The 21,719-nt window shown below is 46.5% G+C and overlaps 1 protein-coding gene across 1 annotated transcript in view; it reads left to right on the top strand.

The window, feature by feature from the left end:
- Window positions 1-21,719, top strand: part of LOC311123565 (protein shisa-9-like) — a gene marked incomplete at both ends in the record, with an annotated part of 28,906 nt that overhangs the window by 758 nt on the left and 6,429 nt on the right. The window contains 2 exons of the mRNA XM_084158194.1: window positions 8,349-8,356; window positions 9,206-9,324. Of these exons, the coding sequence (XP_084014320.1) occupies window positions 8,349-8,356; window positions 9,206-9,324 (127 nt within the window). The remainder of the gene's footprint in view (window positions 1-8,348; window positions 8,357-9,205; window positions 9,325-21,719) is intronic.

The raw sequence follows: 21,719 nt of genomic DNA, 5'->3' as shown, positions 1-21,719 counted from the left end.
GTGGAAGAGAGGGAGAGGTAGAGGAAGAGAAGCAGAGAGTGAGAGGTAGAGAGGGAGAGGTAGAGAGGAAGAGGTAGAGGAAGAGAGGAAGAGGTAGAGGTAGAGAGGGAGAGGGAGAGAGGTAGGGGTAGAAGTAGAGAGGGAGAGGAAGAGAGGGAGAGAGGGAGAGGAGGAGAGGGAGAGAGGGAGAGAGGGAGAGGTAGAGAGGGAGAGGTAGAGGAAGAGAGGGAGAGGTAGAGAGGGAGAGTTAGAGAGGGAGGGAGAGAGGGAGAGGTAGAGAGGGAGAGGTAGAGAGGGAGAGGAAGAGAGGGAGAGGAAGAGAGGGAGATGGAGAGAGGTAGAGAGGGAGAGGTAGAGAGGGAGAGGTAGAGGTAGAGAGGGAGAGAGGGAGAGAGGGAGAGGTAGAGGAAGAGAGGGAGAGAGGTAGAGGAAGAGAGGGAGAGAGGTAGAGGAAGAGAGGGAGAGGTAGAGAGGGAGAGGAAGAGAGGTAGAGAGGAAGAGAGGGAGAGAGGGAGAGGGAGAGGGTAGAGGAAGAGAGGGAGGGGGAGAGAGGGAGAGGGAGAGAGGGAGAGGAAGGGAGAGAGGGAGAGGAAGAGAGGGATAGGTAGAGGAAGAGAGGAATAGGTAGAGGAAGAGAGGGAGAGGGAGAGAGAGAGGGAGAGGAATAGAGGGAAAGGTAGAGGTAGAGAGGTAGAGGAAGAGTGGGAGAGGTAGAGAGGTAGAGGAAGAGAGGGAGAGGAAGATAGGTAGAGAGGGAGAGGTAGAGAGGTAGAGACGGAGAGGTAGAGAGGGAGAGAGGGAGAGGGAGTGAGGGAGAGGTAGAGAGGGAGAGGTAGAGAGGGAGAGTTAGAGAGGGAGAGGAAGAGAGGGATAGGTAGAGGAAGAGAGGGAGAGGTAGAGAGGGAGAGGGAGAGAGGGAGAGGTAGAGAGGTAGAGGACGAGAGGGAGAGGTAGAGGAAGAGAGGTAGAGCGGGAGAGGTAGAGAGGGAGAGGTAGAGAGGTAGAGGAAGAGAGGGAGAGGTAGAGAGGTAGAGGAAGAGAGAGAGAGAGGTAGAGAGGTAGAGAGGTAGAGGAAGAGGGGGAGAGGTAGAGGAAGAGAGTTAGAGGAAGAGGGCAGAGGTAGAGGAAGAGAGGGAGAGGTAGAGAGGTAGAGGGAGAGGTAGAGAGGTAGAGGAAGAGAGGGAGAGAGGTAGAGGAAGAGAGGTAGAGGAAGAGGGGGAGAGGTAGAGGAAGAGAGGTAGAGGAAGAGAGGGAGAGGTAGAGGAAGAGAGGGAGAAGTAGAGAGGGAGAGGTAGAGAGGGAGAGGTAGAGGAAGAAGTAGAGAGGGAGAGTTAGAGAGGTAGAGGTAGCGAGGTAGAGGAAGAGAGGTAGAGGAAGAGGGGGAGAGGTAGAGGAAGAGAGGTAGAGGAAGAGAGGGAGAGGTAGAGGAAGAGAGGTAGAGGTAGAGAGGGAGAGGTAGGTCCTAAAAATGGTCAGACTCCAGTCACTCTAGTCATAGACTGTTCTCTCTGCTACCGCACAGCAAGCAATACTGGAGCGGCAAGTCTAGGTCCAAAAGGCTCCTTAACAGCTTCTACCCCCAAGCCATAAGACTGCTGAACAATTAATCAAATGGCCACCCGGACTATCTACATTGACTTTACACTGATGCTATTCACTGTTTATTATCCATGCATAGTCAATTTACCCCTACCTACATTTTATTTTATTTTTTACTTTAGTTTATTTACTAAATATTTTTGACATGACATAAGACAGAGAAAGAGACTGACATGACATAAGACTGACAGAGAGAGAGAGAGAGAGAGAGAGAGAGAGAGAGAGAGAGAGAGCGAGAGAGGGAATATTTAGAGATTTAGGTGGCTTGAAAGAGGAGAGAGGTTTTTTTTGTTTAAAAATACCTTCATTGGCCCAGTAGTTATATCATTTGAGCACAATCTTTTACTTAATTGTACCGGTACTAAAAAGTTAAAACCAAGCCCCTGTCTTTATCCACTGTACATATAGAACCCCCCTGATGCCCCACACCTCTGAAAAAGAAACTGACGCCCCAAACCTCTGTAAAGTCCCCCAGGCAATTCACCAGTTTGCAATATGTATGCTCCAGTGTCAGCAGAGCCCCAGCAGCATAGCTCTGCTCTGTACAACCCGTCTCCTTCATCTGATGCTTTATCATTTTCCACACTGCCATTTTCTCCTGCCCCAACAAGTAGTTAGCTACACAGTCCCTAAACTGAGAGAGAGAGAGAGAGAGAGAGAGAGAGAGAGAGAGAGAGAGAGAGAGAGAGAGAGGAAGGAGTCCCTGTAAATGAGACTCTTGTTCCAACTGAAAACAGCGAGCTATCACGTCTGACATCAACACCGCTTCCCTCTCAATATGGCACCACAACACTCCCCTTAGGGGCACAATTTGGCAGATGTGGTCGAAGTCCCACACACACACACACACCTACACACTGTATCACTCAGCAGTGCCAATGTCACAGGCTCACTTTTTGGCAGCTCTAACACAGGGGTTCCCCTCTGGCTGGTTCTCTTACCATGTGGTCCCAGTCCCTGAAGTGCAGGGTTGAGGAGCACAATTTGGCAGTGGGCGATACACTGAGCTAAGTTAGCGGAACAGAGGCCCAGTGTGTGAATAATGGATCTAGGGAGAGCTGTCCACTCTGACAATTAAACAGACTCAAAGATATAAACCATGTTTATCTAAAGTGATGAACGAGAGCGCTGGGGGTTGGGAGTTGTGTGTGTGTCTTGTTCTTCTATCCTCTTGGCACCTAAAATCCCCACAAGGATAGTAAAACAATAAAAATTCTCCTTTGTTGGGACATTTCCCATTACCCATGAGGACAAAGGCTATTTTAAGCTTAAGGGTTAGGGTTACAATAAAGGTGGATAGGTTTAGGGTGAGGAGTTAGGTTTAGATTAGATTTATGTGTTAAGATAATGATTAGGTTTAATCAATTTTAGGTGTGTGTGTGTATACACTACCAGTCAAAAGTTTGGACACAGTGTCACGATCGTTTACGAACGAGAAGGACCAAGGCGCAGCGTGATAAGCATTCATGTTTATTTATCTACCCGACAAAACAACAAACGAAACGTGAAGTCCAAGGTAGCATACAAACAACATACCTTACACAGAACAAGATCCCACAACTAACAGGTGCCAAAAGGCTGCCTAAGTATGGTCCCCAATCAGAGACAACGAGCTACAGCTGCCTCTGATTGGGAACCACCCCGGCCAACATAGATCTGCACATACTAGATCTAAAACATAGAAATCAACATAGCAACACACAACACGGAAAATACACACCCTGACTCAACAAATACAAGTCCTCAGAGTCAGGGCGTGACAGTACCCCCCCCCCAAAGGTGTGGACTCCGACCACGCCACATAAACATAACAGGGTAGGGGCCCGGTGGGCATTCCGCCTCGGAGGCGGATCCGGGTGTGACCACCACTTACTCTCCACCTCCCCGTTGCGCCCCTGGTCTGGTCTGATCCTCGGCGCGCTGCTTCCCCTCTCCTTCCTCCCACGACGTACCAAGCCCTGTCTGGACCCTGGTGTGGGAGACCACAAACCTGGAGAGGGGCTGACGTCTGGGTCTGGACTGGAACCGCTGACTGGAGCTGGACCCAACGACGGTGGATCGAACTGCTCTGGCTCCGGAGTGGAGCCGCTGACCGGAGCTGGATCAGGCACCGGTGGAGCGGACTGCTCTGGCTCCGGAGTGGAGCCGCTGACCGGAGCTGGACTGGACCCTGGTGGAGCGGATTGCTCTGGCTCCGGAGTGGAGCAGCTGACCGGTGCCGGACCAGGCACCGGTGGAACAGGCACGGGCCGTGCCGGACTGGACACACGCACCACTGGCTTGGTGCAGGGAGCAGGCACGGGCCGGACCTGGCTGATGACGCGCACCCCTGGTTTGGTGTGGGGAGCAGGAACGGGCCGGACTGGGCTGACGACGCGCACCACTGGCTTGGTGCGGGGAGCAGGAACGGGCCGTACCCAACTGGCGACGCGCACCACTGGCCTGGTGCGGGGAGCAGGAACAGGCCGGGCCGGGCTGGCGACGCGCACCACTGGCTTGGTGCGAGGGACAGGAACAGGCCGGACCGGGCTGGCGACGCGCACCACTAGTATGGTGCGAGGGACAGGAACAGGCCGGACCGGGCTGGCGACGCGCACCACTAGTATGGTGCGAGGGACAGGAACAGGCCGGACCGGGCTGGCGACGCGCACCACTGGCTTGGTGCGAGGGGCAGGAACAGGCCGGGCCGGGCTGGCGACGCGCACCACTGGCTTGGTGCGAGGGACAGGAACAGGCCGGGCCGGGATGGCGACGCGCACCACTAGTTTGGTGCGAGGGACAGGAACAGGCCGGACCGGGCTGGCGACACGCACCACTGGCTTGATGCGAGGAGCAGGAACGGGCCGAACCGTACTGGGAACACGCACCACTGGCTTAGTGCGGGAAGCAGGAACGGGCCGGACTGGCGACACACACCACTTGATTGGTGCGAGGAGCGGGACTGGGTTCCTTCATTAACCCCCGCTCCTTCTGCTGCCTAACCAGCTCCTCTCGCCGTGCCTCTACACTTTCCTTCTGCTCCCTCTGAACCAATGGCCTCCCTAATCTGGTGGCCTCCTCTGCTAAACAGCGGACCCGCTCTATCGCGGCCCCCCGCTGCCTCGTCGTCCACGGCGTGTGCCCCCCCAAAAAATTTTTTGGGGTTGTCTCTCCCCCGTGATCATGGCCTCCATCCCTCTTGCCAAACTCTCGCTCATCTCCTCCCAAGTCCATCCTCTCTCCTCGGCACGCTGCTTGGTCCAGGATTGGTGGGATCTTCTGTCACGATCGTTTATGAACGAGAAGGACCAAGGCGCAGCGTGATAAGCATTCATGTTTATTTATCTACTGAATAAACACCCGACAAAACAACAAACGAAACGTGAAGTCCAAGGTAGCATACAAACAACATACCTTACACAGAACAAGATCCCACAACTAACAGGTGCCAAAAGGCTGCCTAAGTATGGTCCCCAATCAGAGACAACGAGCTACAGCTGCCTCTGATTGGGAACCACCCCGGCCAACATAGATCTGCACATACTAGATCTAAAACATAGAAATCAACATAGCAACAAACAACACGGAAAATACACACCCTGACTCAACAAATACAAGTCCTCAGAGTCAGGGCGTGACACACACCTACTCATTCAAGGGTTCTTCTTTATTTTTACTATTTTCTACATTGTAGAATAATAGTGAAGCCATCAAAACTATGAAATAACACATATGGAATCATGTAGTAACAAAAAAAGTGTTAAACAAATCAAAATATATTTCATGTTTGAGAATCTTCAAATAGCCACCCTTTGCCTTTATGACAGCTTTGCACACTCTTTGCATTCTCTTAACCAGCTTCACCTGGAATGCATTTCCAACTGTCTTGAAAGAGTTCCCACATATGCTGAGCACTTGTTGGCTGCTTTTCCTTCACTCTGCTGTCCGGCTCACCCCAAATAATCTCAATTGGGTTGAGTTCGGGGGATTGTGGAGGCCAGGTCATCTGATGCAGCACTCCATTACTCTCCTTCTTGGTAAAATAGCCCTTACACAGCCTGGAGGTGTGTTGGGTCATTGTCCTGTTGAAAAACAAATGATAGTCCCACTAAACCCAAACCAGATGGGATGGCATATCGCTGCAGAATGCTGTGGTACCCATGGTGGTTAGGTGTGCCTTGAATTCTACATAAATCACAGACAGTGTCACCAGCAAAGCACCCCCACACCATAACACCTTCTCCTCCATGCTTTACAGTTGACGTTGAGATGTGTCTGTGACTTGAACTCTGTGACGCATTTATTTGGGCTGCAATTTCTGAGGCTGGTAACTCTAATGAACTTATCATCTGCAGCAGAGGTAACCCTGGGTCTTCCATTCCTGTTGCGGTCCTCATGAGAGCTTGATGGTTTTTGCGACTCACTTGAAGAAACTTTCAAAGTTCTTGACATTTTCCGGATTGACTGACCTTCATGGATTAAAGTAGTGATGGACTGTCGCTTCTCTTTGCTTATTTGAGCTGTTCTTGCCATAATATGGACTTGGTCTTTTACCAAATAGGGCTATCTTCTGTATACCCCCACTACCTTGTCACAACACAACTGATTGGCTCAAACGCATTAAAAAGGAAAGAAATTCCACAAATTAACTTAAGAAGGCAAACCTGTTAATTGAAATGCATTCCAGGTGACTACCTCATGAAGCTGGTTGAGAGAATGCCAAGAGTGTGCAAAGCTGTCATCAAGGCAAAGGGTGGCTATTTGAAGAATCTCAAATATAAAATATATTTTGATTTGTTTAACACTTTTTTGGTCATTACATGATTCCATGTGTGTTATTTCATTGTTTTGATGTCTTCACTATTATTCTACAATGTAGAATAGAAATAAAGAAAAACCCTTGAATGAGTAGGTATTTTTCAGTACTTTGTTGAAGCACCTTTGGCAGCGATTACAGCCTTGAGTCTTCGTGGGTATGACGCTACAAGCTTGGCACACCTGTATTTGGGGAGTTTCTCCCATTCTTCTCTGCAGATCCTCTCAAGCTCTGTCAGGTTGGATGGGGAGCGTTGCTGCACAGCTATTTTCAGATCTCTCCAGAGATGTTCGATCGGTTTCAAGTCTGGGCTCTGGCTGTATGCTTAGGGTCGTTGTCCTGTTGGAAGGCAAACCGTCGCCCCAGTCTGAGGTCCTGAGCGCTCTGGAGCAGGTTTTCATCAAGGATCTCTCTGTACTTTGCTCCGTTCATCTTTGCCTCGATCCTGACTAGTCTCCCAGTCCCTGCCGCTGAAAAACATCCCCACAGCATGATGCCACCACCATGCTTCACCGTAGGGATGGTGCCAGGTTTCCTCCAGACGTGACGCTTGGCATTCAGGCCAAAGAGTTCAATCTCGGTTTCATCAGACCAGAGAATCTTGTTTCTCATGGTCTGAGAGTCTTTAGGTGCCTTTTGGCAAACTCCAAATGGGCTGTCATGTGCCGTTTACTGAGGAGTGGCTTCCGTCTGGTCACTCTACCATAAAGGCCTGATTGGTGGAGTGCTGCAGAGATGCCTGTCCTTCTGGAAGGTTCTCCTATCTTCACAGAGGAACTTTAGAGCTCTGTCAGAGTGACCATCAGGTTCTTGGTCTTGGTCAGGGAGGTGACCCTTCTCCCCCGATTGCTCAGTTTGGCCGGGTGGCCAGCTCTGGGAAGAGTCTTTGTGGTTCCAAACTTCTTCCATTTAAGAATAGGGACCTTCAATACTGCAGAATTTTTTTTGTACCCTTCCCAAGATCTGTGCCTCGACACAATCCCGTCTCTGAGCTCTACGGACAATTCCTTCGACCTCATGGCTTGGTTTTTGCTCTGACATGCACTGTCAACTGAGGGACCTTATATAGACAGGTGTGTGCCTTTCCAAATCATTTCCAATCAGTTGAATTTACCACAAGTGGAGTCCAATCAAGTTGTAGAAACATCTCAAGGATGATCAATGGAAACAGGATGCACCTGAGCTCAATTTCGAGTATCACAGCAAAGGGTCTGAATACTTATGTAAATAAGGGATCTGTTTTAAATTTTTTATACATTTGCTAAAATGTCAAAAAACCTGTTTTCGCTTTGTCATTATGGGGTATTGTGTGTAGATTAAAGGGTTCTTCGGCTGTCCCCATAGGATAACCCTTTGAATAACCCTTTTTGGTTGCAGGTAGAACCCTTTTGGGTTCCATGTAGAACCCTTTCTACAGAGGGTTTTACCTGGAACCCAAAAGGGTTCTACCTGGAACCAAAAAAGGTTATATGGGACAGCCGAAGAACCCTTTTGGAACCCATTTTTCTAAGAGTGTACATATCGCTCTCCATATGATACATGTCCCTCAGCTGATCTCCATTCTGCTCTGCTCAGCTAGGGAGTGCAATTTACACACTAGCACTCTCCCAACATTTATACACATTCCTGGCACACAATGTACCGTACAGTAAACCACAGCCCAGGGGAAGGCTATTTGAAGAATCTCAAATATAACATATATTTGGATTTGTTTAACACTTTTTTGGTTACTACATTTTGCTAAAATGTGTAAAAACCTGTTTTCGCTTTGTCAATATGGGGTATTGTGTGTAGATTGATGAGATTCTGTTAGTTTTTTTAATCCATTTTCGAATAAGGCTGTAACGTAACAAAATGTGGAAAAGGTCAAGGGGTCTGAATACACTGTATCTCTCCCCATATGATAAATATCTCTCCCGTGTTAAATATCTCTCCCCATATGATACACTCTTAGAAAAAAAGGTGCCATCTAGAACCCTAAAGGGTTCTTCGGCTGTCCCCATAGGAGAACACTTTGAAGAACCCTTTTTGGTTGCAGGTAGAACCCTTTTGGGTTCCACGTAGAACCCTTTCTACAGAGGGTTCTACCTGGAACCAAAAAAGTTTCTATGGGGACAGCCGAAGAACCCTTTTGGAACCCTTATTTCTAAGAGTGTACATATCTCTCTCCATATGATACATCTCCCTCAGCTGATCTCCATTCTGCTCTGCTCAGCTAGAGAGGGCAATTTACACACTAGCACTCTCCCAACATTTATACACATTCCTGGCACACAATGTACCGTACAGTAAACCACATTCCAGGGGAAGGTCTATCTGTTCAGGAAATCCCTCCCAGGAGAGGAGAGCCCCGGCCCCCCACTTCTCCCGAGGCCTGGGTCCCTAACACACACACAGACATAGATGATGTCTGTCACTACAGCAGTGTGTTCTCAATGACGTGACTGTGACTGTGTCTGATAAGATTACACGCAATTAAAATGGCCCATTTTCAGTGTTCCTCTCACTCTCTCTCTCTTCAGATTATGTTGTCACACACTCAGCCCAATTCTCTGGCTCCCATCACTTTCTACCATGTTCCCCTGCAGTGTTGCTGTCCTTATTTCTGCCTTTGACTAAGCCTACAGCCACACACAGTGGCTAGCTTTGGGGAGTTATAGGCCCAGGAGTTTAGGTTTAGTGCTTGGCTCGATTGCCTGTAACCGCAGGATTGCTGTTTCAATCCCTGCTCAGGCTGCTCCTCCTCATACATGTAGAGAGTCATTCTAAATGACTGAAGTCTAACTGTAATGTTTGTCTGTCCGTCTACAGGACCATAACAGAGCTTATGAAGCAGCCCGGAGGAGAGGTGAGCTCAGTGGACAGTACAATCACCAACCCCCCTATCGGAACCAACGGCATCTCAACAAGGATGCTACGCAGCCGCAGCGGTAAGCACAGCTACTCAGCACACAGGCACGCTAACACACTCCCAACGAATCAAAGAAGTTGAGGGTTTCTCTTTGTTCCTCTGTGGGAAAAAATAAGGTCCCTCTCTCATTGGAGGACGAGAGCTGGGCTTGGTTTCTCTTACCGTACTTTTGCCTGATGGGAAAACTTTACCGAACAGCCACTTCTCTTCTCTTGCATCACTAAAGTTGCCAGACCAAATACTGCAGTTTCAGCACTGAGTCATACCCTTAGTGTGTGGTTACAGGATGAGGTTCTATGGTGCACTCATAACCCTGCACCCAAATGCTGTGTGACTATTTGAGAAATTCAGAGCGACTCAGTCCATCATATTACAGGATGATGAAATTATTCTATACGTGTATGACACGAGGTACATCAGCAGACACAACATGATTTCTGGAGCCCTCGTCTTTCAATGACCAGAGAAGTTTCATGTATTTGTACACGTACTTCACTAGAATCCAGCTGGGTATACATCACAATATGCATGTATGTGTGTGTAGCTACCGTAGAATAACAATTACTTGTTCTAATTCTATGGTGTGTACACTGTGCTGATAGTGGCGTCAAGTTAACACAAAGCATGCCTTAGTGGTTGATAACATCAGTGAGACATCAATTTGGAGAGTTCCTTGTCCGGTAGTGGGAACAACAGATACTACACACATCAAGGAGACAAGGAACTAGGGAAAAGAGAAGAAAAGCAGGGACATCTGTAAGTAGACCACGTGCAAGGTACACATGGTAAACATCAATAACGAAACCAGCAGCAATCACCAGCCTGGTCTCATAGACTAGAGGTAACATAGTAAACATAAATACGTGACACTCAAATTTTTATGATAGGTTATGTTTGGTATTTTTACATAAGACAGAAGGTTACTTAAGCCAAAAATGAAAGGAGGGAGGTTGGTGGAGGAGGATGGGTGGGCGTATAACGCGAATGTCAAGCAATCCAAAGGTTGCGTGTTTCAAATCACATCACGCACAACTTTAGCATTTTAGCTAATTAGCAACTACTTACTTCTTTTTAGCTACTTTGCAACTACTTAGCATGTTAGCTAACCCTTCCCCGAACCTTAACCCTTACCTTAACCCATACCTTAACCCCTAACCTTAACCCGTACCTTAACCTTAATCCCTGACCCCTAGCCTAGCTAACGTTAGCCACCTAGCTAACACATCATACGTATTGTAATTTGTAACATATTGTACGAAAATGTATGATGGACATCCACAAATTGGCATGTGCCAATTCTATACGTCCAGATCCAGCTGTGTGTGTGTGTGTGTGTGTGTGTGTGTGTGTTTGTGTGTGTGTGAGGGGCAGAAGGGAGTGTGTATGTGTGAGAGAGAGAGGTGGTGGGGAGTGTTTGATCTAAGAGGGCCCCTACCTCTTCCCTCACCCCTCCAGCTGACTGTGCATCCATAGAATTAGATTAGAGAGAACACACACACACACATCACCCAAAACGCCTTGTGGATCTCAGACTATCCACAGTATTCTCTGTGATTCCCCTCAAAATACACACACACACAATAAAACACACACAAACAAACACACATCAAGGCTCTGTTTTACTGTGTGTTGTGGCAATGGCTGTAGCAGTAGAGATTGAACTTGGATCATTTGTGCAAATGCAGCTCAGAGGATTACACACACACACACAGCGCTCCTCCAGTCTTGAGGATTTGTGCCGTCAGTGATGTAGGATTTGCGGTAAGAACCGTAGACTCCGCCAGGCTCACCAATCCCTCTTTTTACTCCTCTTTTCTAAAGTATTTCAGTTTGACACAGTGGTGCTTCTGGTTTACAGTTCTGTCACTGCTCTAATCTCACGCTGTCTCAGAGATATGGGATTGAAGCAGTTGTCAGGCGGCTTTAAAGGGTCTGGCTCTGAAGGTGTTGTTAAAACGCTATGGTTTGGTCCCGTCAATTGACTGTTCAGGTTCCATCTCTGTTTCTTAGATGAGTGGGACATTACAGCACATTATGGTGCCAAACTGTATTGGCATTTCCAGTTAGGAGGGAAAGAGATGCTTTGGAAAGAGAAAGAGATGCTTTGGAAAGAGAAAGAGATGCTTTAGAAAGAGAAAGATATGGTTTGGAGAATAAAAAAAGAGATAGTTTGGAAAAAGTAATGCAGTCTGCTCACTGACCAAAAGGTCAGATTCAATAAGCATTTTTCTCCAGGTGCAAAGTATGCGCCAGGTTTTTCAATAGGGGATAAAATGCTAAAATAAAGCTTATTACACTTTCTCAACCTTTATTTTACCTTTCTGGTCTACCTTCAAAAAATTGTATTCACTTGAAAAAAAGGTGTGAACTTGTGTCAACAGGTTTAAACTTTGAACCTGGTGCAAATGCTTAGTAAGTTTGGCCCAAAGGCTTCATTATCATTGAAGTGTAGGCAGGTAGGGCAGCTGAAAAGGCTTCATTATCATTGAAGTGTAGGCAGGTAGGGCAGCTGAAAAGGCTTCATTATCATTGAAGTGTAGGCAAGTAGGGCAGCTGAAAAGGCTTTGTTATCATTGAAGTGTTCGCAGGTAGGGCAGCTGAAAAGGCTTCGTTATAATTGAAGTGTAGGTAGGTAGGTACAGTTGAAGTCGGAAGTTTACATACATTCCTGACATTTAAGCGTAGTAAAAATTCCCTGTTTTAGGTCAGTTAGGATGACCACTTTATTTTAAGAATGTGAAATGTCAGAATAATAGTAGAGAGAATTATTTATTTCAGCTTTTATTTCTTTCATCACATTCCCAGTGGGTCAGAAGTTTACATACACTCAATTAGTATTTGGTAGCATTGCCTTTAAATTGTTTAACTTGGGTCAAACGGTTTGGGTAGCCTTCCACAAGCCTCCCACAATAAGTTGGGTGAATTTTGGCCCATTCCTCCTGACAGAGCTTGTGTAACTGAGTCAGGTTTGTAGGCCTCCTTGCTCGCACACGCTTTTTCAGTTCTGCCCACACATTTTCTATAGGATTGAGGTCAGGGCTTTGTGATGGCCACTCCAATACCTTGACTTTGTTGTCCTTAAGCCATTTTGCCACAACTTTGGAAGTATGCTTGGGGTCATTGTCCATTTGGAAGACCCATTTGCAACCAAGCTTTAACTTCCTGACTGATGTCTTGAGATGTTGCTTCAATATATCCACATAATTTTCCTTCCTCATGATTCCATCTATTTTGTGAAGTGCACCAGTCCCTCATGCAGCAAAGCACCCCCACAGCATGATGCTGCCATGGCTGGGATGGTGTTCTTCGGCTTGCAAGCGACCCCCTTTTTTCGTTATCATTGAAGTGTAGGCAGGTAGGGCAACTGAAGATGCTTTTGTGTATTATTATGAACCACTCTCAGTCCAAAGACAAAACTGTTTAAAAAAAAAAGATGGTTAAAGGTCCAAATCTCAAATAATTTATGTATAACAATTAAGTACCTTACCGTGATTGTTTTCAATTAAAATTGTCTTGGTGTGTTTGGACCATGATAGTTTGTTGGTGATGTGGACACCAAGGAACTTGAAGCTCTCAACCTGCTCCACTACAGCCCCGTCGATGAGAATGGGGCCGTGCTCGATCCTCCTTTTCCTGTAGTCCACAATCATCTCCTTTGTCTTGATCACGTTGAGGGAGATGTTGTTATCCTGGCACCACACGGCCAGGTCTCTGACCTCCTCCCTATAGGCTGTCTCATCGTTGTCGGTGATCAGGCCTACCACTGTTGTGTCGTCGGCAAACTTAATGATGGTGTTGGAGTCGTACCTGGCCATGCACTCATGGGTGAACAGGGAGTACAGGAGGGGACTGAGCACGCACCCCTGAGGGGCCCCCGTGTTGAGGATCAGCATGGCAGATGTGTTGTTACCTACCCTTACCACCTGGGGGACGGCCCGTCAGGAAGTCCAGGATCCAGTTACAGAGGGAGGTGTTTAGTCCCAGGGTCCTTAGCTTAGTGATGAGCTTTGAGGGCACTATTGTGTTGAATGCTGAGCTGTAGTCAATGAATAGCATTCTCACGTAGGTATTCCTTTTGTCCAGGTGGGAAACGGCAGTGTGGAGTGCAATAGAGATTTCATAATCTGTGGATCTGTTGGGGCAGTATGGAAATTGGAGTGGGTCTAGTGTTTCTGGGATAATGGTGTTGATGTGAGCCATGACCAGCTTTTCAAAGCAGTTCATGGCTACAGACGTGAGTGCTACGGGTATGTAGTCATTTAGGCAGGTTACCTTAGTGTTCTTGGGCACAGGGACTATGGTGGTCTGCTTGAAACATGTTGGTATTACAGACTCAGTCAGGGACAGGTTGAAAATGTCAGTGAAGACACTTGCCAGTTGGTCAGCGCATGCTAGGAGTACTCGTTCCTGGTAATCCATCTGGCCCTGCGCCCTTGTGAATGTTGACCTGTTTAAAGGTCTTTCTCACATCGGCGTGATCACACAGTCGTCCGGAACAGCTGATGCTCTCATGCATGCTTCAGTGTTGCTTGCCTCGAAGCGAGCATAGAAGTAATTTAGCTCGTCTGGTATGCTCGTGTCACTGTGCAGCTCGCGGGTGTGTGTCCCTTTGTAGTTCAATTGTTTGCAGGCCCTGCCACATCCGACGGGCGTCGGAGCCGGTGTAGTACGATTCAATCTTAGTCCTGTATTGACGCTTTGCCTGTTTGATGGTTCGTAGGAGGGCATCGCAGATTTTCTTATAAGCATCCGGGTTAGTGTCTCTCTCCTTGAAAGCGGCAGTTCTACCCTTTTTGCTCAGTGCAGATGTTGCCTGTAATCCATGGCTTCTGGTTGGGGTATGTACGTATGGTCACTGTGGGGACAACATCATCGATGCACTTATTGATAAAGCCAGTGACTGATGTGGTGTACTCCTCAATGCCATCGGAAGAATCCCGGAACATATTCCAGTCTGTCCTAGCAAAACAGTTCTGTACTGTATTTTTTTTGTATTTATTAGGGATCCCCATTAGCTGCTGCTGCCTTCCTGGGGTCCAAACATATTAAAGCACTTACAGTGAGGGGAAAAAAGTATTTGATCCCCTGCTGATTTTTTATGTTTACCCACTGACAAAGAAATGATCAGTCTATAATTTTAATGGTAGGTTTATTTGAACAGTGAGAGACAGAATAACAACAAAAACATCCAGAAAAACGCATTTCAAAATTTTTATAAATTGATTTGCATTTTAATGAGGGAAATAAGTATTTGACCCCCTCTCAATCAGAAAGATTTCTGGCTCCCAGGTGTCTTTTATACAGGTAATGAGCTGAGATTAGGAGCACACACTTAAAGGGAGTGCTCCTAATCTCAGCTTGTTACCTGTATAAAAGACACCTGTCCACAGAAGCAATTAATCAATCAGATTCCAAACTCTCCACCATGGCCTAGACCAAAGAGCTCTCCAAGGATGTCAGGGACAATATTGTAGAACTACACAAGGCTGGAATGGGCTACAAGACCATCGCCAAGCAGCTTGGTGAGAAGGTGACAACAGTTGGTGCGATTATTCGCAAATGGAAGAAACACAAAATAACTGTCAATCTCCCTCGGCCTGGGGCTCCATGCAAGATCTCACCTCGTGGAGTTGCAATGATCATGAGCACGGTGAAGATTCAGCCCAGAACTACACAGGATGATCTTGTCAATGATCTCAAGGCAGCTGGGATCATAGTCACCAAGAAAACAATTGGTAACGCACTACGTCGTGAAGGACTGAAATCCTGCAGCGCCCGCAAGGTCCCCCTGCTCAAGAAAGCACATATACAGGGCCGTCTGAAGTTTGCCAATGAACATCTGAATGATTCAGAGGAGAACTGGATGAAAGTATTGTGGTCAGATGAGACCAAAATCGAGCTCTTTGGCATCAACTCAACTCACTGTGTTTGGAGGAGGAGGAATGCTGCCTATGACCCCAAGAACACCATCCCCACCGTCAAACATGGAGGTGGAAACATTATGCTTTGGAGGTGTTTTTCTGCTAAGGGGACAGGACAACTTCACCGCATCAAAGGGACGATGGACGGGGCCATATACCGTCAAATCTTGGGTGAGAACCTCCTTCCCTCAGCCAGGGCATTGAAAATGAGTCGTGGATGGGTATTCCAGAATGACAACACACGGCCAAGGCAACAAAGGAGTGGCTCAAGAAGAAGCACATTAAGGTCCTGGAGTGGCCTAGCCAGTCTGCAGACCTTAATCCCATAGAAAATCTGTGGAGGGAGCTGAAGGTTCGAGTTGCCAAACGTCAGCCTCGAAACCACATTTTTTACATTTTTGACATGCGTTTTTCTGGATTTTTTTGTTGTTATTCTGTCTCTCACTGTTCAAATAAACCTACCATTAAAATTATAGACTGATCATGTCTTTGTCAGTGGGCAAACGTACAAAATCAGCAGGGGATCAAATACTTTTTTCCCTCACTGTATGCTTGTAAAAACCAATGAGTAGATGGGAGAGGCGGGACATGCGGCGTGTCAACCATTTAAAATAGAACAGTCCTATTTTAATGCCTGGCTACGCAGACGCCCGTTGACTCCCGCGAGCAGTTTGGATGAAATGATTGAATAACGTGTACATATATTTTTTGCAACGCTCGCACACGCAACGTGGGCAGTCTGGTCAGCATGTGAGTGGGGAGGGGAAAACTGAAAACTAGCTGTTATTGGCAGAGAGGTTTGGAACTCTTTCTTATTGGTCTATTAACAAATGTACTGTCTGGTGATGTCACCAGGCAGGCCAAAACTCCATCTGACCAAAACAGGCTGACATTTCAGACTTCTTTTCAAACAGCTCTTATGCTAAAAAGGGCATGATCATCATTTTCACAATTTCATAGCATTATTCCAACCTCATAGTGTGGAAATATATAAAACACAGGAAAATCACGTTTTTGACTGCACTGTGCCTTTAACGTAAGAAAGAGATTGCCAAGAGAGGCCACAGAAGAAAAGTACAAAACTCCCAATGACCAAGTTATCAAACAACAGGAAACCACCACATCAGCATCACTCACAACACTCACCTCCCACTTCCTCTCACTCAATACAGTGCCTTGCAAAAGTATTCATCCCCCTTGGCGTTTTTCCTATTTTGTTGCATTACAACCTGTAATTTAAATTGATTTTTATTTGGATTTCATGTATTGGACATACACAAAATAGTCCAAATTGGTGAAGTGAAATGCAAAAAAAAATTTGTTTAAGAAAAATGCAAAAAAAATAAATAATGGAAAGTGGTGCGTGCATATGTATTCACCCCCTTTGCTATGAAGCCCCTAAATAAGATCTGGTACAACCAATTACCTTCAGAAGTCACATAATTAGTTCAACTGTGTGCAATCTAAGTGTTACATGATCTGTCACATGATCTCAGTATATATACACCTGTTCTGAAAGGCCCCAATGTCTGCAACACCCCTAAGCAAGGGGCACCACCAAGCAAGCGGCACCATGAAGACCAAGGAGCTCTCCAAACAGGTCAGGGACAAAGTTGTGGAGAAGTACAGATCAGGGTTGGGTTATAAAAACATATCAGAAACTTTGAACATCCCACGGAGCACCATTAAATCCAATATTAAAACATGGAAAGAATATGGCACCACAACAAACCTGCCAAGAGAGGGCCGCCCACCAAAACTCACGGACCAGGCAAGGAGGGCATTAATCAGAGAGACAACAAAGAGACCAAAGATAACCCTGAAGGAGCTGCAAAGCTCCACAGCGGATATTGGAGTATCTGTCCATAGGACCACTTTAAGCCGTACACTCCACAGAGCTGGGCTTTATGGAAGAGTGGCCAGAAAAAAGCCATTGCTTAAAGAAAAAAATAAGCAAACACATTTGGTGTTCGCCAAAATGCATGTGGGAGACTCCCCAAACATATGGAAGAAGGTACTCTGGTCAGATGAGACTCAAATTGAGCTTTTTGGCCATCAAGGAAAACGCTATGTCTGGCGCAAACCCAACACCTCACATCACCCCGATGTTTTTCATCGGCAGGGACTGGAAATCTGGTCAGAATTGAAGGAATGATGGATAGCGCTAAATACAGGGAAATTCTTGGAGGGAAACCTGTTTCAGTCTTCCAGAGATTTGAGACTGGGACAGAGGTTCACCTTCCAGCAGGACAATGACCCTAAGCATACTGCTAAAGCAACACTTGAGTGGTTTAACAGGAAACATTTAAATGTCTTGTAATGGCCTAGTCAAAGCCCAGACCTCAATCCAATTGAGAATCTGTGGTATGACTTAAAGATTGCTGTACACCAGCGGAACCCATCCAACTTGAAGGAGCTGGAGCAGTTTTGCCTTGAAGAATGGGCAGAAATCCCAGTGGCTAGATGTGCCAAGCTTATAGAGACAAACCCCAAGAGACATGCAGCTGTAATTGCTGCAAAAGGTGGCTCTACAAAGTATTGATTTAGGGGGGATGAATAGTTATGAACGCTCAAGTTTTCAGTTTTTTTGTCTTATTTCTTGTTTGTTTCACACACACAAAAATGTTGCATCTTCAAAGTGGTAGGCATGTTGTGTAAATCAAATGATACAAACCACCAAAAAATCCATTTTAATTCCAGGTTGTAAGGCAACAAAATAGGAAAAATGCCAAGGGGGGTGAATACTTTCGCAAGCCACTGTAGCTCTTTCTTTCTCTCTTCCGTACATCTTTCTCTCTGTCTCTTTCTCTCTCTGCAATAACTTTTTTCACCCACATTTATCTTCCCTTTCTTTCTTAGTATCTTAACCATCCCCCCCATCTCTCCATCCCCCCACCTCTCCATCTCCAGGATCTAAAAAAGACACAAGCAGCTTGTTATTCTTATAAATTACAGATCTTAGCAGGGAGGGATTGGTAGCCCCCCTCCTTCCAGCCCTGAGTGAAGCACTCCAGTTAAAAATATATAGAAACCAGTCTCTCACCGGGACTGGCCAAGTGTGACTCTTTAAGCACAGGGTGGTATTAGGGGGTAACAGGGGTCTTTATACAGGGTGGTATTAGGGGGTAACAGGGGTCTTTATACAGGGTGGTATTATTAGGGGGTAACAGGGGTCTTTATACAGGGTGGTATTAGGGGGTAACATGGGTCTTTATACAGGGTGGTATTAGGGGGTAACAGGGGTCTTTATACAGGGTGGTATTAGGGGGTAACAGGGGTCTTTATACAGGGTGGTATTATTAGGGGGTAACAGGGGTCTTTATACAGGGTGGTATTATTAGGGGGTAACAGGGGTCTTTATACAGGGTGGTATTATCAGGGGGTAACAGGGGTCTTTATACAGGGTGGTATTAGGGGGGAACAAGGTTTATGTGTGTGTGTGTCTGTCGCTATGCCCGCCACACTAGTAATGCTCAAATAGCCAATGTGAGACTACACTGCTCTCACAGCAATACAGAGACGCATTAGGGCCACATACACACGCACACGCACACACACACACACTCACTCACTCGTGTCTTACAGACGTCTCGCTATGCATTCTCCTCTTTATCACTCTCCCTAAGGCGCAAAATACTCTTTAATGTACCATTACAAACACACACACACACACACACGCTTGCTCGTCTCAGCGGTCTCTTAGTGTTTCACGGCTCTTAGTGAACACACACAATAGCTGGGTCTTGGGAGCAGGTTGTACTAAGGCACTATGGGTAAGTGTGTTCAGAATGACGCACAAACACACCTCCTGGCCTCTCGTGTAATAACCCAAGCATTACTAGTACTGCTAGTAGTGATAGTACTGCTGCTTGGTTATCATTTAATGGAGATGCGCAGAACAACTCCATCTCCCAGCTTCTCCGTTGTTAGATCACACACCTTTCATTTGATGTAGGCCTACACACATATAGTTCAAACACACACGCACAAGCAAGGACGCAAACACACACACACACAAGCAAGGACGCAAACACACACACACACACACAAGCAAGGAGGCAAACACACACACACACACACACAAGCAAGGACGCAAACACACACAAGCAATGACACAAACACACACACACACACACACACACACACAAGCAAGATGCAAACACACACACAGGGCTGCCGAATGGGAGCCATGGCTTAAATGGTGGTTAGTGTGGATATTTAAATATTATCACAGACAGGGGCCAATCGCTGGGGGCCAGTCGCTCTGTGTGTGTATGTACAGTGCCTTCGGAAAGTATTCAGAACCCTTGACTTCTTCCATATTTTGTTATGTTACAGCCTTATTCTAAACTTCATTAAATTATTTTTTTCCTTCATCAATCTACACACAATAGCCCATAATGACAAAGCGAAAACAGGTTTTTAGAAATGTGCACAAATGTATTAAAAATTAAAAACAGAAATACCATATTTATATAAGTATTCAGACCCTTTGCTATGAGACTCGAAATTGATCTCAGGTACATCCCGTTTCCATTGATCATCCTTGAGATGTTTCTACAACTTGATTGGAGTCCACCTGTGGTAAATTCAATTGATTGGACATGATTTAGAAAGGCACACACCTGTCTATATAAAGTCCCACAGTTGACAGTGCATGTCAGAGCAAAAACCAAGCCATGAGGTCGAAGGAATTGTCCGTAGAGCTCAGAGACAGGATTGTGTCGAGGCACAGATCTTGGGAAGGGTACCAAAGAATTTCTGCAGTATTGAAGGTCCAAGAACATAGTGGCCTCAATCATTCTTAAATGGAAGAAGTTTGGAACCACCAAGACTCTTTCTAGAGCTGGCTTCCCAGCTAAACTGAGCAATCGGTGGAGTGGGGCCATGGTCAGGGAGGTGACCAAGAACCTGATGGTCACTCTGACAGAGCTCCAGAGTTCCTCTGTGGAGATGGGAGAACCTTCCAGAAGGACAACCATCTCTGCAGCACTCCACCAATCAGGCCTTTATGGTAGAGTGGCCAGACGGAAGCCAATCCTCAGTAAAAGGCACATGACAGCCCGATTGGAGTTTGCCAAAAGGCACCTAAAGAACTCTCAGACCATGAGAAACAAGATTCTCTGGTCTGATGAAACCAAGATTGAACTCTTTGGCCTCGATGCCAAGCGTCACGTCTGGAGGAAAACTGGCATCATCCCTACAGTGAAACATGGTGGTGGCAGCATCATACTGTGGGGATGTTTTTCAGCGGCAGGGACTGGGAGACTAGTCAGGATCGAGGGATAGATGAACGGAGCAAAGTACAGAGAGATCCTTGATAAAATCCTGCTCCAGAGTGCTCAGGACCTCAGACTGGGGCGAAGGTTCACCTTCCAACAGGACAACAACCCTAAGTACACAGCCAAGACAACGCAGGAGTGGCTTTGGGACAAGTCTCTGAATGTCCTTGAGTGGCCCAGCCAAATCCGGACTTGAACCCGATCGAACATCTCTGGAGAGACCTGAAAATAGCTGTGCAGCAACGCTCCCCATCCAACCTGACAGAGCTTGAGGGGATCTGCAGAGAAGAATGGGAGAAACTCCCCAAATACAGGTGTGCCAAGCTTGTAGCATCATACCCAAGAAGACTTGAGCCTGTAATCACTGCCAAAGGTCCTTCAACAAAGTACTGAGTAAAGGGTCTGAATACTTATGTAAATGTGATATTTCAGTGTTTAATTTTTTTATACATTTGAAAACATTTCTAAAAACCTGTTTTTGCTTTGTCATTATGGGGTATTGTGTGTAGGTTGAGGAAAAACAAAACAACATAACAAAATATAACATAACATAACAAAATGTGGAAAAAGTCAAGGGTTCTGAATACTGTGTGTGTGCGTGTGCGTGCGTGCGTGCATGCGTGCGTGCGTGTGTGAACAGCTGGAGGAAAATTAGTGGTTAAACACAGAGCTTAAGTTCATCAAAGGCAGAGAAAGAGAAGCCCTGATGAGGCTCCTGAACGTCAGTAACTCAGTAACTCAGGCCCCATAGGGCCTCACTGGGCTCCTATTACCATAACTAACTAGCCCCCCACCAGACAGCCCCTGAAGGCCCCCACCAGACAGCCCCTGAAGCCCCCCATGGAGCCCCTAATACCCCCCGACTGAGCCCTCTGCCTCCCACAGTCCCAGCCAGCATGGTTTCCCACCAAGCCTCTATCTGGGAGGCCTGGGGCTCTGTGTAGATGGGCCTTATTCCACAAACCCACCAACATTATTATGACAATGACAGAGCAGTTCCAGTAATACGCTGGTGACACTCATACAGAAGGTTACTGAACAGATGAAACATGATGAAGACTGATTCTAGTTAGTTTGAAGCTATTTGTATGTTCTTCTATCTGCTCAAAGTTTTCAGATACCATATGAGTACTACAGTATGTTATATCCCTTCTTACTGTATACCCTTTTCACGTTCTCATGTGTAATGAACATCCAGTAAGGCCTCCTCC

Source organism: Coregonus lavaretus (genome assembly GCF_964263955.1).
Source record: "Coregonus lavaretus genome assembly, chromosome: 1".
Taxonomy (NCBI): Eukaryota; Metazoa; Chordata; class Actinopteri; order Salmoniformes; family Salmonidae; genus Coregonus; species Coregonus lavaretus.
This window is presented reverse-complemented; position numbering and strand designations above follow the sequence as displayed.